The sequence below is a fragment of the Chinchilla lanigera genome, unplaced genomic scaffold (assembly GCF_000276665.1).
Source record: "Chinchilla lanigera isolate Chin_1 unplaced genomic scaffold, ChiLan1.0 scaffold00105, whole genome shotgun sequence".
NCBI lineage: Eukaryota > Metazoa > Chordata > Mammalia > Rodentia > Chinchillidae > Chinchilla > Chinchilla lanigera.
In genome coordinates, this window is record NW_004955506.1 from 1,795,155 (window position 1) to 1,809,947 (window position 14,793).

Sequence of the window (14,793 nt, forward strand, 5' to 3'; positions counted from 1 at the left end):
TCTTTCTTTCTTTCTTTCTTTCTTTCTCTTTCTTTCTTTCTTTCTTTCTTTCTTTCTTTCTTTCTTTCTTTCTTTCTTTCTTTCTCTTTCTTTCTCTCTTTCTCTCTTTCTCTCTTTCCCTTCCCTCCTTCCCTCCTTCCTTCCTTTCCTCCTTCCCTCCTTATCTCTCTCCCTCTCTCTCTGTCTCTGTCCGTCTCTGTCTCTCTCTCCTCTCTCTTTCCTCATGGCACTGGGGATTGAACCCAGGGCCTTCTCACTGAACTATATCCCCAGCCCTTTTTATTTTTATTTTGAGACAGACTCTTACTAAGTTGCCCAGGTGGGGCTCAAACTTGGAATCTGTCTGCCCCAGCCTCCAGGAGTGCTGGGATTACAGGTGTGTGCCACCTCGCCAGGCTCAGGTCTGGTTCTTTCACTGAGCATCCTATCTTCAAGGTTCAGCTGTGCTGTGGCTGAATAATTCACCAAGATGCGGACGGACTATATTTTCCATCACAGCTGTGTTTTGTTGCAGGGAACTTCTGACCAAGGCACCTTTGCTGGGTACAGTAGTGTCAGTGCTAAGAATCTGTCTTAAGCTATGGCCTTGGGAGCAGAATCCCTTGTGTCCTAGGCCCTCCTCCTCTTATAAGCCGTGGTCCTGTCTTCCTTGCTGGAGTTGATTTCACTGCTGGTTGACTTTGTCTTTATGTGCGCTCCTCCCTGGGACACAGGCCAACAGATTCCCCCGACTTCCTGTTTGAGGGCAGCCCTGGTGGGAGAAGGAGGCTGGCAGGTCTGAGCAAGGCATCTGGTGAAAAGGAAGCCACTTGGAATGTCCTGGTGAGTCGGGCATGAGGTAGCCAGGCGTCCTAGTCTGCCTGGGACCTCTGCCTTTGTGCAAGTGGGCAGCGGCTATGAGAGGGTGTATCTCAGGACCCCTGGGTCACCCTGTCTGCTGTTTGTGTGGGAATTGTGGGGCCCTGTGATTATGGGTGCAGCAGTGTCAGGCAGGGGCTGATGTTGAAGTATACTGAAGGGTGTCATGTGACCCACAGGATGAGCAGCCCAGGGGCTTTGGCTTGCCAGCTAGCACCCAGAATTCCAGTGCCCTCGATGCCCCAGTGAGCCCACGGAGGAAGGAGTGCCCCCTGGCACCTACCTTCACTGCTAACAACAGGTGGGATCCTTGCAGGTAATGGGAGGGCCCCTGGCCAGGGGCTCCTGGGGCAAGGACTGTGTCTGTTTTTGTCTGGTTTGTGGCTGGATCAGGCTGTTTGGGAATGAACGAGTGAAGAAAGGAAGCAATGGCGTGTTGTGTATGGTCCTGGGGGTTGAACTCAGGGTCTTCATACTGAGCTACATCCCCAGCTCTTTTTTATTATTATTATTTTTAAATATTTTGAGACAGAGTCTCCCTAAGTCACTAGGTTGCCCAGGCTGGGTTTGAATTTATGATCCTCCTGCATGAGGAGCCTCCCAGAGTGCTGGGATTACAGGCGTGTGCCATCCACCCAGCATACATGGCCTTTACCAGTGGTGAAGGGAGAGGCTGCAAGGTGGCAGGTGGTGTCTGTCTGCTTACGGATGAAGCTTGTTGTGGCCCAGCAGGCTTGTTGGAGGGCACTTCTCTGCCCACTAGCTCCTCATGAGACAGCCTCTCCCTCCAGAGGCCAAGATGCCTGGGCAGGGTGCTGTTGTGTGACTTCTGAAGGCTGGTCCTAGGTTAAGCTTCAAGACTCAGTGTGTTCTAAGGGGTTGGGGAGCAGGTCACATCAGGACTGCGTCAGTCACTCTTGAGGTCAGGCTTACTAGGCACATGGCCAGAATGGAAGTGGTGACTGACATGGTCTCGCCATTGAGCTGGATCATTGGGCCTACAGGAAACCAGCTCTGGGTCACCTCCAGTCCTTTGAGGCAAGTGTGGCTCCACTTAGCCTCAGTGGAGCTGGGGACACAGACTGCCCCCCTGGGGCACAGGAGGGCTCCGCAAAGCCAACAATGGCTTCTTCATTAGGCACAGGCCCTGTGGCCTCAAGCGACCCTCAGGTGATGCCACAAGAGAAGCAGACAGCTCCTCCAGGCGAGAACTTGTGCCATAGACATGATCTTGGCCACCTGCCTCCTAAGCTAATAGCTTGCTGTCTCTCTGACAGGAGCAACAAGGGAGCTGTGGGCAACTGTGTCACCTCCATGGTGCACAACCACTACACCCCCTCGGAGAAGGCGCACCCCCTCAAGAGCTCCAACCAGACCACCCCCTCCCTCAAGTAAGCCAGCGCCCATTGGGAGGCATGTAGCCCAGGGTTTGACTTCGGGAGGCTACGAGCCGTGTGTATGTGAGGGCACTAGGGCTATGTGCAGGGATGCCATCTTCCATGCTGTCACTTGGGCTCATGAGGTCCAGGTCTGCTCCCCAGGGACAGAGAAGACAGCCCAGATGTGGCTGAGCGCAGGACTCACACTTGGGGTGGCCTCTTCTTGGGGAAGCTGCTCTCATGTCCAGAGCTGAAGAGGTGTCGCGGTGAAGGTGGCTGGGCACAGCAGAAGGGCTCGTGCCTGTGCCCCTTCTGTGGCTTTGCTGTCAGTGGCCCTTGGAGTTTCTTGACTCCATCTAGCTCTGGGCTTCTGTGGCTTTTGAGAACTTTTTATTCTTAATATATATATATAAAGACTATTTGCCTGGGTGCCAACTGATAGGACCTTGTTGGGGTGCAGGTGGCCCCAGCCAAGTGGAGCCAGAGGGCTGGCCTTGTGCTATGACCCATAGACCTCTCCAGGCTTAGCCCCAAGACAACTTGGGGTGCTTGCTCTCTGGTGCTGGGGGCAGAGCTGTTTCCCTAGGCAGCGAGCTGGGCTCCTCTTTTTCCTGCCAGTAACATCATCAAGGCGGCCACCAGTGAGGGCAGCGAGGGCAGCAGCTTCGGGAAGAACTTCACCAGCAGCCACCACACAGCCCAGGGTGTGATCACAGGGAGCAGCGCCCCACTCAGGCGGAAGGAAGTGACCGAAGAGGAGGCCGAGAGGTGAGTACTGCCTAGGAGCTGGGCCTAGTGGCAGCAGTGCCATTTACTAATTGTTTCAAAACACTGAGGCTGAAAAGGCCACACCTGACATGGCCTCACCTGTGTGACATACCAGATAAAGGCCGTTCTATAGAGGCAGGACACAGGGCGATGGTTGCTTGGGGCTGGGTGGGGCCCGGAGAGCAGGAGAGCTCTGTGGGGTGATGGGGCATTCTAGAAGTGGATTGCACTGATGGTGGCACAGCTCTGTAAATTTCTAAAATCCATGGGTGGGTTTTCTCATATGTAAGTTATACCTCAGTAAACTATTAATTATAAAATATTTAGGAGAAAGGAAATATAAAACTGAGAAGAACAAAAGCACCTAAAGGACTGCGTCCTGGATGTACGTGCTGGGGTATGGATTGGCAGAGCACAACCCTTGGCAACAGGACTGTGGCTTGGGGCCAGATGGCTATGGCAGGCACCTCCCACCCTGGGTCCTAGGAGCCTCCACCACCTGGGCTCACCTGCCCCACTACCCAAGGGTTGGGGCCCCAGGGGACCAGCCATGTAAACAGGCAGGAAGGAGAGAGGGTGCTGGGAAGGAAGGCCAGGAACAGGCAGCTCCTTGGACGCCCCATCGTGGTGCCTTCAATGGCCGGGCCTCTTGGGGTGGACAGGTGTCACTCTCCAGAACCAGGACCTTCACAGCAGATGACTGTGTACTGGGTTCTTGGTGTCTTTGCTGAATGGCTCTCTGCTTGGTCCCTTGAACCAAGAGTGAAGTTTGTTTTTTAATCAACTTTGAGTATTATAATGTAGTAAAGTGTGTGTAGTGATAGCTACAGATATATTGTACAAAGTCCAAACCATTCCAGTAAACCCAAGATTCCCTCCAGCTCCTTTTATCCATCTCCTGCCCCAAACCCAGCCCCACCAACCTGTTTGCCTGTAGCCTTGCCTTTTCTGGGATGCCCGTAAATGCAGCCATGGTATGTGGCTCCTGTGCCTAGCACCAGTTGCCAGTGGTTGCTTTTTGCTCCTGAGTAGCATCCTGTCACCTGGATGTACCTGTATTCACTCTGTAGCTAGCTGGTGGGCATTTGGGTTATTTCTAGTTTCTAATGATTATATACAGAGCCACCTAAGCCTGTATTGGTAGATCCTTGCTTCTGCTGGGCAACTTCTCCAGAGGGTAGGTTTTGGGTTTTAATGGAGTGAACCCAGAAGCACTGGCCCTGTCTGGTTCTGGCTGGGTGGAAAAGGGCTATAGGCATGCAACCACCAGCTTCACTCTGCCTGGCTGGACCTTTGATATCCAGGTTCCTTCAGAGCATTCATGGGGCTGGGGACTGAGGACCCCCTCTTAGTATTGTACTCTGCTCTCTGGGCAGGTTTATTTGCCAGGTGAACCAGGCTGCTGTCACCATCCAGCGCTGGTACCGCCACCAGGTGCAACGGCACCATGCAGGAGCCAGAAGCTTGGAGCACCTGCTGGCATCCAAGCGAGAGGTCTGTGAGCACTTGAGCCACTCCAGGTCCCAGGAGTGGGCCCAGAAACCCTAGAATCTTAAACCATGTAGGTAGAGTTTGGGGAACAAGTAGAATTGAGATCTGGCATCACCCATAGGTACACACCCATCTGTGGACCCACTTGGTCCTCCAGTGACTGTCATCAGGGGCAGGGTGTCAGGAGACGCCTGCGAGCCTGGAAGGTTGTGCCGCACAGGCTTCTGCCCCCAAGGTGTGGAGCTATCTCCCCTGCTGAGCTGCCAGTGCCCGGGTTGGGGACTTGCTCTCTGTTGAATGGAGGTGGCAGGTTGAGGGTCTAGGGCATCTCGTTTGCCCATCCCCATGAACTCTGAAGTCTCCCAGGGAGGGCAGAAGTCAAGTGGAAACCTCCTCACTGAGTCCAGGGTCTCCATCCATCTTCTCATGTGCGAACCACATGGCTTTGGCTTTCCTGGCAGGAGCAGCAGCAGCAGCAGCGACTGGGCGGTGGGAACCTCCTGGAGCTGCACCGGCAAAAGGAGGTGGCGAGGAAAAAGGCCCGAGAGGAGAAGGCTCGGCAGGCCAGGAGGGCAGCCATTCAGGTGCAGGGGCCCTTGCGGCTCCCCAGACCCCATCTTGACTCTGTGACGCTGGTCCTGGGGGCAGCTGGCCTCAGAAGGATGAGGGGCCATCCTTGCCCAGGGACTGCTCAGAGACCTCCCCCTGCCTTGCAGGAACTGCGGGAGAAGCGAGCCCAGAAGTCAGGGGAAGCTGAGCTACCCAAGGAAAGCCTGGAGACCAGAGCATGGGGGCGGCCTCTGCCTACCCAGGGGCCGCTCCCAATGCCAGGCAGTGCTGCTTGCCAGGGCCTCAAAGCTAGCAATGCTGGTGAGTGCTGTGGGTCAGCCTCAGGAGGCTTGTGATGGGGAGGTGTGTGGCCCCTGCTGGCATGCTTGGGCTCCCACACTGCAACTGGTAGGTGGCTTTCACATGCACACTTGGGGCCTTGGCTCTAACTGGCCCTGTCCTTTAGCCTCCACTCCTGCCCCCACTCACTTGTAGGGCTATACTTGAGGTGCCCAGGCCTTGACAGATAGCCCTGGACAAAGGATCCAGCAGGCAGATACCCCGGCCCTGGGGTTGCTTGGCTCTTCCAACCCCACACCTTGAAGGCTAAGGCTCCCCAGTGTCTCTGCTCTGTGGAGTCACACCTGTCTCCCTGTACCTGGTTCCTTCCCAGGGCTCGTTGGGGTTAGGGCCCTGAGTAGCATGGTGCTGTATTCTGTCATGCAGGTGCCAGCAGCCACCCTGCAAGCCCCAGGGACTCCTGCCTGCCCATCTCCAACTCATCCCCAGAGCCCCAGCAGTCTCCAGAGGACAAGCTGAAGGTCTGCACATAGCCTTGCTTCCTGATGTCAGCTTCACAGGGCGAGTTGCGGCAGGGGTGGCTGAACCCACTGTTCCCTGCCTCACCTGCGCCGTTGCGTCCTTGGGCCCTGAAAGGCTGCCCGGAGGGCTCTTGCTGAGGATGAGCCAGTGACCCGGAGAGCCCTCGCTGAGGCCTGGTCTTGTGGAACTGCTCTGAAATGTGGTCAGGTTTTCACATTGTGCTGGGTGGGACCCTGTATCTCCATCCACAGAAGAGGAACCGGAAACTCAGAGAAGCTAGGGGACAGCAAGGCCACCAGGCTGCCCTGTGAGAGGCCCAGTAGCTGAGCCTGTCTGTTTTCCCAGAAAAAGGACCTTGAGACATGTTTCCAGGCGGAACAGATGCTGTCACCCCACAGGGCGGGGAGCAGGCCGCAGAGGTCGAGCCCCATGCTGCTGGGTTGGGCTGGTATGTAAAACCTTAACCACTGAGCCTGGCTGGGTTCTCACTCTGTCTGCTGTAGGACGTCCACTCCCAGGATCTGACCAGCGAGGATGTGGAGGCAGTGGTCCCTGTCAGGAGCAGGGCCAAGTCCAGGGCAACCCTGGATCAGTTGCTGGACTCGCTACGACTGTTAGAGGAGGAGCCGGAGCCACTGCCCCGTCCCAGGGCCTATCAAAAGGACAAATATGCCTGGATTGATGAGGTGACTAGGCCACATGCCTGCTCTCGCCCCAGCCTGGGCTCTGTCACCGTCCACACAGATCATGAGGTCACTACACGGGTCAGTTGCCACCTAACAAGGGACAGAGAGGTCCCAGTTGACCCCTGCTCTCCTCTCCTATCTGTGGCCCCCTTGCGGTCAGGACACACAGTAACCCACAGGGTGGGTGCCCCTCTCTGCCAGTGGTGTGCCCCAGGGCTCTGGAGCAATTGGAGCAGCCTTTCCTCCTAGACCCAGGCATGGTGGCCTCTCCACTCCACACCACCTGCCCTCCCTAGCAAAACTCTGGCTGCCCGGACAGCCCCCAGTGCTAGATTCCCTACCCCACAGGAGGATGACACCAGCTCTCTGACAGCTGACAACTTGGAGAAATTTGGGAAACTCAGTGCACCCCCTGGACCTCCTGAGGACGGAACACTTCTCTCAGAGGCCAAGCTGCAGAGCATCATGAGCTTCCTGGATGAGATGGAGAAGTCGGAGCAGAGTCGGCTGGCCCCCCAGCGGGAGGTGGGCACCTACCAGCTGCTCCCTTGTCCTCCCGCAGGAGGTGGTCACTCGGCAGGGCCCCCTGTCCCCAATGGGAGCTGGTCACTCACCAGGGCCCCACACGGCAGCCCCAGATCCACTGAAGAGGGGTAGAGGCTGGAAAGGTGGATTCCTCTGTGGATGGGTCACCTCTGGCACCTCCTGGATGACAACCAGTGGCCAGTTGAGTGGAGCAGTAGTAGATTTTACTGTTTATAGGCAGGGAGGTCAGAAGGAGATGTGACCTTTTCAGTGGTTGGTTTGATAACTCAGGCTATGGCCTTTGCTCTCCTGGATAATAAAAACAGCCTCTGTGTAGTGGCGCTGCCACCCTCTGTCCTTTACTCTGACTGGATGCCCTGCATCTGGCTGGTCCTCCTGAGGGTTGGCAAGAGTTCCCTATGGAGGGTGGAACAGACGAGGCATCACACCAGGTCCCTGGCCACCCCAGCCATCTACCAGTAGGTGGGCAGTAGGCAATGGGCTGCCTGCCTGACGCTCAACCATCTGCAGAGGCCAGTGTCCGAGGCGGGGCGAGACCATCTGGAGGTGGCGTCCAAGGGGAATGCGTCCGTGATGCGTCTGAAGCTGGAAGTCGAGGAGAAGAAGCAAGCCATGTTGCTGCTGCAGAGAGCGCTGGTAGTGCCTGGGTGCCATTGTCCCATGGAGCAGCTGGGGCAAGTCCCTGCCAACACCTTGCCCCAGAAGCCAGGGCTGCTATGTTTTTCCTGGACGTCCTGTCTTACCTTCTCCCCTCTGTGGCTATTAGTGCCCAGCCCTGACTCTCTGCTGGGGACCTGGCACCAGCGCCTCTCTCCTGTCTGTACCCCTACAGGCACAGCAGCGTGACCTCACCGTTAGGCGGGTCAAGGAAACGGAGAAGGAGCTGAGCCGGCAGCTGCGGCAGCAGAAGGAGCACTATGAGGCCACCATCCAGCGGCACCTGACCTTCATCGACCAGGTGACGCTACCCCAGGGCTGAGCGTGTGATGAGGGTCAGAGGGACAAGACCAGCCCCCAGACAGGGTTTCCCATGCTTGTCACTGTCCCTCTGTCAAACACAGTGTCAGTGAAGGGTTGCCACTCATGTCCTGCCCTCCTTCTAGCTGGGCATGGTGGGCCACAGGGGCATCAGGCAGGGGATAGCCAACAGGTCACTCAGAGGGACTAGGCGGCTCTGGAGCTGGCTGGCCAGTGGGAGGTACTCTGGATACACACGGCAAACCTTTCCTATGCTGTCCCAGGGTCATCTGCCCCTGGGGAGGCTATTTCTGGTCTGAAGGGGCTGCTGGGCTGCTGGGCTGCTGGGCTGCTGCTCTGCTTGGTCACTGCCTGCTAACTCCTATTCTGGAGAGAACTCCAGGCCTGGATTCTGGAGGGGAAGGCAGTGCAGCTGGCGACTGCTCCTTGGTGGTCATCCCAGCTGTCCAAATTTGAGGTCTGGCATGGTGCCCTCGGTGGGTGGTCCTCAGGGGGACTTCACAGGTACTTCCTGGAAGGCAAGGAGTAGGTGACAAGATACCCCAGTGCTCCTCAGCCTGGGAAGATCCTGGTTGTGGTCATAGTAGGGCTTAGACTACTGACCCCACTGGGGCATATCTGACATCTGCTCTGTTCTCCTGGTTGACTAGGCCGCACTGGAGCCCTGTGTCGTGTGCATGTGCAGTCCCCCCACTGACCTCAGGGTCTAGTCATAGCAGGAGGATGGGGGTCACCTGGGAGAGGGAGCACCCTCTGGGGTGGGGCCTTAGCACAGCCTTACCTCCTGATCCTGTCACAGCTGATCGAAGACAAGAAGGTCCTGAGTGAGAAATATGAGGCTGTGGTGGCCGAGCTGAAGCAGGGGGACCAGCGGTGTCGGGAGCGCCTGGCCCAGATGCAGGAGCAGCATGAGCTGGTGAGACCCCATCCTGCTGAGAGCCAGGCTGGTCCTTGTCCTTCTGTTGCCAGGCAGGGCACTTCAGAATGGAGTGGGACAACAGACAGAATCATCACTCCCACCCTAGGATGTGGGGGCTCTGGGGGTGGATTCTGAGGACACCACAGTAGCACAGCCTAGGAACATGGGTCCAGGGGGCCAGACAGTGAGGACGTTCCCCGGTATTCTTCCCCTTTTCCTCTCCTTCCCCTTGAGCTGTTTCCAGTGTCCAGTAGGGCCAGGCCCTGAGGAGTCCTGTGTGAACACATGTGCCTACCTGGCCCTTGCCACAGGGCAATGGACTGTGGACCTCAGAGCCTGAGTCTGCGCCACCCAGCATGGGTCCCCAGACAGTGGGACCTGCTTGTCTTCCCTGCTGTGTTGACCTGGCTCCCTCCTACTTGGACAGCAGAACATGGTTAGAAGAGTGATGCAGCCTGGCTGGCTCTGCTTCCATAGCTCCCCCACCCATTCCTGTGCCCAGACTCTGAGTTGGGGTGACATAGGCATTCTGAAAGGTCCCGGTATCCATAGCTGTCACCTAAGGTTGAGGACCCCCAGCCACACAGCAGAACACTGGCCCCAAGCCAGTCCCAGTGGTCTGTGGTGGGGCCTCTGCAGGCTGCTGGCCATCCGTCTTGCCTCTCAGGTATCCAGGTGTGGTGGGAGAGGCCCCCAGCCTTCAGTCCAGCCTGGCCCCTGGGGAAGACAAAAGGAGTTTCCTGGGGTGCAAACCCAGGACTTGACAAAGGGCACGGGCTGTTGTTTGCATCTGTTTGTTTTAACTTCCGGTGTTCCCACTCCTAGGAGATTAAGAAACTCAAAGAACTTATGAGTGCCACTGAGAAAGTCCGCCGGGAAAAGTGGATCAATGAGAAGACCAAAAAGATCAAGGAGATCACTGTCAGAGGTGCAATCCCTGAAAGATCGAGGAGGTCACTGTCAGAGGCTAGACTGGTTGCGGGAGGGGACCAAGGAGGTCATCATCAGAGGTGGAGCCACCATCAGAGGTGGACACTGTTGGGAGACACTTTTGAGAGTGAACAGTGGCTTCCATCACATGCTTAGCACAAGACCTTCCTTGGGAAGGCACCAACGTTGGAGATGCCTGTCTTCAGGCAGGAGGTGGCAGGGCCCACACCAGCTTGGGCCAGCCTTGGCCAGAGAGGCCTGAACTGGGAGCAGCATCTCTCCTGCAGGGGCTGAGCTTGGAGAAATCAGGGTTAGCAAGCAGTTGGCCTGCAGGTCACACTGCGAGGGCAGGGAAGAGGTGGCTGAGGAAATCTGGGCTCTTGGGATTGGTGTCTAAAGGAGCTGTGGATGCTTCAGTGGTATGCAAGGCTCCTCTGGTCTGGCCTCTTGTCCCAGAGTCCTGAGTGCCCCCACTGGGATGCTCAGTGGTTAGAACACCGGGTTTGGGTGGGGGTGTGCTTGTCACAGCCTGGGAGAGGTGCGGTGGGAGAGGTATGTGGTGGTTTCAGCTGCCAAGCTCCCCAGAGCAGCCTTGCCCTTTCCCCACCTGGGCACTTCCACTCAGCTGTGCCTTTGCAGGAGCCCCTGAGTGGCCGTGGTGGGCTGCATCCTCCCAGTGGGAGGTGGGGTCCTCCTAGGAGATGGAGTCCTCTCAGTGGGTGGGGTCCCTCAGTTTCTTTGTTCCAGTGGTGGGGCCTCCCTGCTCTTCTGCAGCTGGTTGCCCTTCTCAGGTCTGGAGCCCGAGATCCAGAAGCTCATCGCCAAGCACAAGCAGGAAGTCAGGAGGCTCAGGGACCTGCATGAAGCAGAGCTGCTGCAGCGTGAGGAACAGGCTGCACAGCGCTACCTGCGCCAGGCTGAGGAGCTGCGGGAGAATGTGGAGCGGGAGAAGGAGGCCATGGGCCAGCAGGAGCGCGAGCGTGCCCGGCAACGGTGGGTGTCCCTGTGTGGGAACTCTCAGCCTGAGGCTCTGAACTCTGTGGGCTCCAGAAATGGTACAGGAGCTGTACTCCCAGAGCACTGCCCGTGCCTCCCTCAGTGACAATTAGTGAGCTGGACAGGGCTGTGTGTACACCCCCACCCACCGGCCAGGTGCAACGAGGGGTCCTCATGTGAGGGAGACTGGGTTGTTCTCATTAAATGTCCAGACTTTCATAGTGGCCCCAGGGCCTCTGGCCCTTGGGCAGATAGCTTCATGGTTCCTCTTTCCTCTGTCCCTCAGCCCCAGGATGGGGAGTCCACCCAGCGCTTATGTGAAGTGTGACCAGTTGCACCCTTAGACCCAGGACCTGCTGGCCAGGGCCATGCCCAGGGATGGTCCATATGTGTAGGTAGCAGTGACCTGGGGCTCCTGGCTCTGCCCTTATGAACCAGTCCTCGACATCCTGCAGGTTTGAGCAGCACCTGGAGCAGGAACAGCGGGCCCTAGAGCAGCAGCGACGGCGACTGTACAGCGAGGTGGCTGAGGAGAGGGAGCGGCTGGGCCAGCAGGCAGCCAGGTGCCACGGGGGGGACCCCTTATGTGGGGACCCCTTGTTTGGCCCCTTCTGGTTTCCCCTCACCCACCCAGCCCTTTTCCGATAACCTCTTGCCTGGCCCACCAACACCTTTGCACAGTGGCCCTTTGTCCTCTGACCTCTCTCTGGGCCTCCAGGCAGCGGGCGGAGCTAGAGGAGCTGAGGCAGCAGCTGGAGGAGAGCAGCTCTGCGCTGACCCGAGCCTTGAGGGCCGAGTTTGAGAAGGGCAGGGAGGAGCAGGAGCAGCGGCACCAGGTCCTTTCTCCCTGTCCCCCTTGGGGCACTGTGTCCAGCCTACGGCAGTGCTCTTTACTGCTTGACCCTGCAGGTTGCTGGCCCTGGGTGGGGCTCAGTGGGTGTTCAGGGCCCTGGACAGGGTGGGTAGGGCCCTGGGCAGGGTTGTGGCTGGGGCAGAGAGCACGGCTGTGGGCCAGCTAAGCCTCGAGGTGGCTGCTGTGCCTTGTTCTGGTCTTTATCCAGATGGAGATGAAGGCCCTGAAAGACCAGCTGGAGGTAGAGCGGCAAGCATGGGCTGCCAGCTGTGCCAAGAAGGAGGTGGGCCTGAGCAGGTCGGGCAAGGGTTGGGGGTTGCTTCTCAGGTCACATATGGCTGCTTCAGGGCTAAGGTTTATCCTGAGCTTGTGTGCTACTCTCCCAGTTCTTACGGGCTCCGGGAAGATTAAGGAGTTGGGAATGAGAGAGGAAGTGTCAGGACAGGGCTGGGCTGATGAGCTGGAACAGCAGCTCCTTCCCCAGAACGGTGGCTCCTTCCCCAGAAGCGGCTCCTTCCCCAGAACGGTGGCTCCCGAGCTAGAACAGCGGCTCCTTGCCCTAGAACGGTGGCTCCTTCCCCAAGAGCCACCCTTCCTGTGCCCTTGAGCCAGCTGACCCCTGCCCTCCGAGGGGCTGTTGCCTTGGTCTCCGGTGTTTCCTTTGGGAATTTCCGGTTGCTTCCATGCGCTAGCCCCATCCACTCGTAACAGCTGAGGGGCCACCCTGCCAGTGTCCACCTCTTGCCCAGTCGCCTCTGAATGCCCTGTGTCTACACTATGTCCTTTTCAGGACATGGCCCTCCCTAGAGGCAGAGCAAGGCCCCTTTGTTTCCATGAATCTGTGTGTTCCCTGTGGTTCAGAGCAGGGGAGCCATGTGTGGCTGTCCCTGCCCTCCCCTCTCTCACCTTCTGCCCTCCTGATGGCAGTTCCTGAGCCAGCTGTGTGTCCTTGCAGGAAGCATGGCTCCTGAACCGGGAACGTGAGCTGAAGGAGGAAATCCGGAAAGGCCGGGACCAGGAGATTGAGCTGGTTATCCACCGGTTGGAAGCTGACATGACGCTGGTCAAGGAGGAGACAGAGAGGGCAGCTGAGAGCCGGTGAGGCCCTCCCTGCTGTGAGCCTGTGAGCTGGAGCTGCGTTTGGGTGGCCAAGACCAGGGGAGGACCAAGAATTGAGATGTGGAGAGCAGTGGGTTATGCAGGTCCCCTTCCACCCTGCCCCTCTGCCCACTTACCAGCGTCAAGCGTGTGCGCGACAAGTATGAGACTGAGCTCTCGGAGCTGGAGCAGTCAGAGCGGAAGCTTCAGGAGCGGTGCACAGAGCTGAAAGGGCGTCTGGGGGAAGCGGAGGGGGAGAAGGAGCGTCTGCAGGCCCTGGTGCGGCAGAAAGAGAAGGAGCTGGAGGACGTGCGGGCAGTGAGTGTTCCTGGCCCTCTCCTGTGTACACAGCCCTCCAGCCCCACTGCCAGCTTGCCCATCGCCTCTCCTGTCCCCCAGGTAAATGCACAGCTGTCCGGCGAGCGCAGCAGTGTGACCCAGGTGGTCCGCCAAGAGTTTGCTGACCGGCTGGCTGCCTCTGAGGAAGAGAATCGGCAGGTCAAAGCCCAGCTGGCCGAGTTACAGGCCCGCCAGCAGCTGGAGCTGGATGAGGTGCACCGCAGGTGGGCAGCTGGGGATGGCAGGGGCTGGATGCGGGGTAAGATAGGCAGGGAAGCAGGCAGGACCCCCACAATGCCAAGCCAGAGGGTACCATGGCCAAAGAGGGCAGTTAGGTTAGATGCCCTCTTTGCTTATGTGGGATGCAGAGATGACTCATGGGTAGGGCTGCCATGGGTCCATGTTTGTGGCTAGGAGCCTGGGCTAGTCCCCTGGTGGCACCTAGGTCCAGGCTGCCGGGCATCCCTGTAGGGCCATGCTTGGTCCTCTGTTTTAACTCCAGGAGTGCAGAGGGCCCTAGCCCGTGGTTCTCCATGGAGCAGCCCTACAGGCCCCAAGGGTGGAGGCCTGGGAGGAGCAGGTCTTGTGTAGAAGGGGCAAGCACAGGAAGGGTAGCAGCATGTCCCCAGGGACTCCTTAGCCCTCTTGTTGCCTGCAGCCTGCCATGGGCCTGAGAGGTGGGCATGGGGACTTTCTGCCCATCTCAGCAGAGGCCCCACTCCAAGCCACTCCAGGACCACACTTTGGGTTCTGATTCCTATGGAGGCCTCTTTTGTGGGTAGTGGCCCAGGGCCAGCTTTGGTGGCTGGGGTTAGCAGGGACCATGGCAGGAGGCAGACGTGTGGCTGAGGTAAGTGCTACAAGGGCGCTCGCTGTACTGTGCCACAGGGTGAAGACGGCCCTGGCCAAGAAGGAGGAAGCCGTGAGCAGCCTCCGGAGGCAGCATGAGGTGGGTCCCCGAGGGCCCCCTTTGTCACCCTGCATCCCACTTGCAGTGGGGCCCATGCCTGACCCTGATATGTTATAGGCTGCGGTGAGGCGGGCTGACCACCTGGAAGAGCTACTGGAGCAGCACAGGCGGCCACCTCTAAGTGCCAAGTGATGCCGTACGCAGGATAGAGGACAGGCCAGAATGGGTGCTGGACCTTGCAACTGGCGCCCAGGCCGTGCCCACTACAACACAGGGCTGTGCGGGGGAGGAGTCATTGCGTGAGCCCACCTGTGCCCACCCCTCCTCAGGATGCCTGTGGTCAGAGTGTCTGCAGCTGTGTTTTATAGTAAAAAGAGGTGTGTTTTTTAGTGTTTCGTGTAGCCTGTCTTTCTCGTGCATGCTGGGATGGGAGTGTGGCCAGGCATGGATGCCTGTGGTCACAGAGCTGGCTCTTGTCCCTCCCTTCCCGCTTATCTCACAGCTTCCCATGTCCAGTGCCCTGCCTTGCCCTGTGACCCTAAGCCTCTGGTCCAGTCTGAGCACAGAGTACCCTTTGTCCCTGGCCTGGCTGGGCAAGAGCTCTCAGATCTCACCCCCTGGGAGGACCTTCTCCCCACCCCTTCGAGCCCTCACAGCCCTAGGCCACTGTT

The 14,793-nt window shown here is 58.1% G+C and overlaps 1 protein-coding gene across 4 annotated transcripts in view; it reads left to right on the plus strand.

The window, feature by feature from the left end:
* Cep131 (centrosomal protein 131kDa) overlaps positions 1-14,511 on the plus strand; it is a 25,949-nt gene extending 11,438 nt beyond the window's left edge. The window contains exons 4-26 of one of the 4 annotated variants that reach the window (XM_005407297.1): positions 714-822; positions 1,038-1,159; positions 2,136-2,249; positions 2,856-3,005; positions 4,382-4,499; positions 4,958-5,080; positions 5,213-5,366; positions 5,772-5,866; positions 6,371-6,553; positions 6,902-7,078; positions 7,610-7,735; positions 7,932-8,057; positions 8,877-8,993; positions 9,822-9,924; positions 10,718-10,919; positions 11,378-11,485; positions 11,641-11,758; positions 11,984-12,058; positions 12,731-12,873; positions 13,014-13,191; positions 13,273-13,436; positions 14,101-14,161; positions 14,240-14,511. In XM_005407297.1, the coding sequence (XP_005407354.1) occupies positions 714-822; positions 1,038-1,159; positions 2,136-2,249; positions 2,856-3,005; positions 4,382-4,499; positions 4,958-5,080; positions 5,213-5,366; positions 5,772-5,866; positions 6,371-6,553; positions 6,902-7,078; positions 7,610-7,735; positions 7,932-8,057; positions 8,877-8,993; positions 9,822-9,924; positions 10,718-10,919; positions 11,378-11,485; positions 11,641-11,758; positions 11,984-12,058; positions 12,731-12,873; positions 13,014-13,191; positions 13,273-13,436; positions 14,101-14,161; positions 14,240-14,314 (2,941 nt within the window). In that variant the 3' untranslated portion in view covers positions 14,315-14,511. Of the gene's footprint in view, positions 1-713; positions 823-1,037; positions 1,160-2,135; positions 2,250-2,855; positions 3,006-4,381; positions 4,500-4,957; positions 5,081-5,212; positions 5,367-5,771; positions 5,867-6,370; positions 6,554-6,901; positions 7,079-7,609; positions 7,736-7,931; positions 8,058-8,876; positions 8,994-9,821; positions 9,925-10,717; positions 10,920-11,377; positions 11,486-11,640; positions 11,759-11,983; positions 12,059-12,730; positions 12,899-13,013; positions 13,192-13,272; positions 13,437-14,100; positions 14,162-14,239 lie in introns of those variants that run through there. The other 3 variants (XM_005407300.1, XM_005407301.1, XM_005407302.1) reach the window with 3 other exon arrangements.
* The last annotated feature ends 282 nt before the right edge of the window (positions 14,512-14,793 follow it).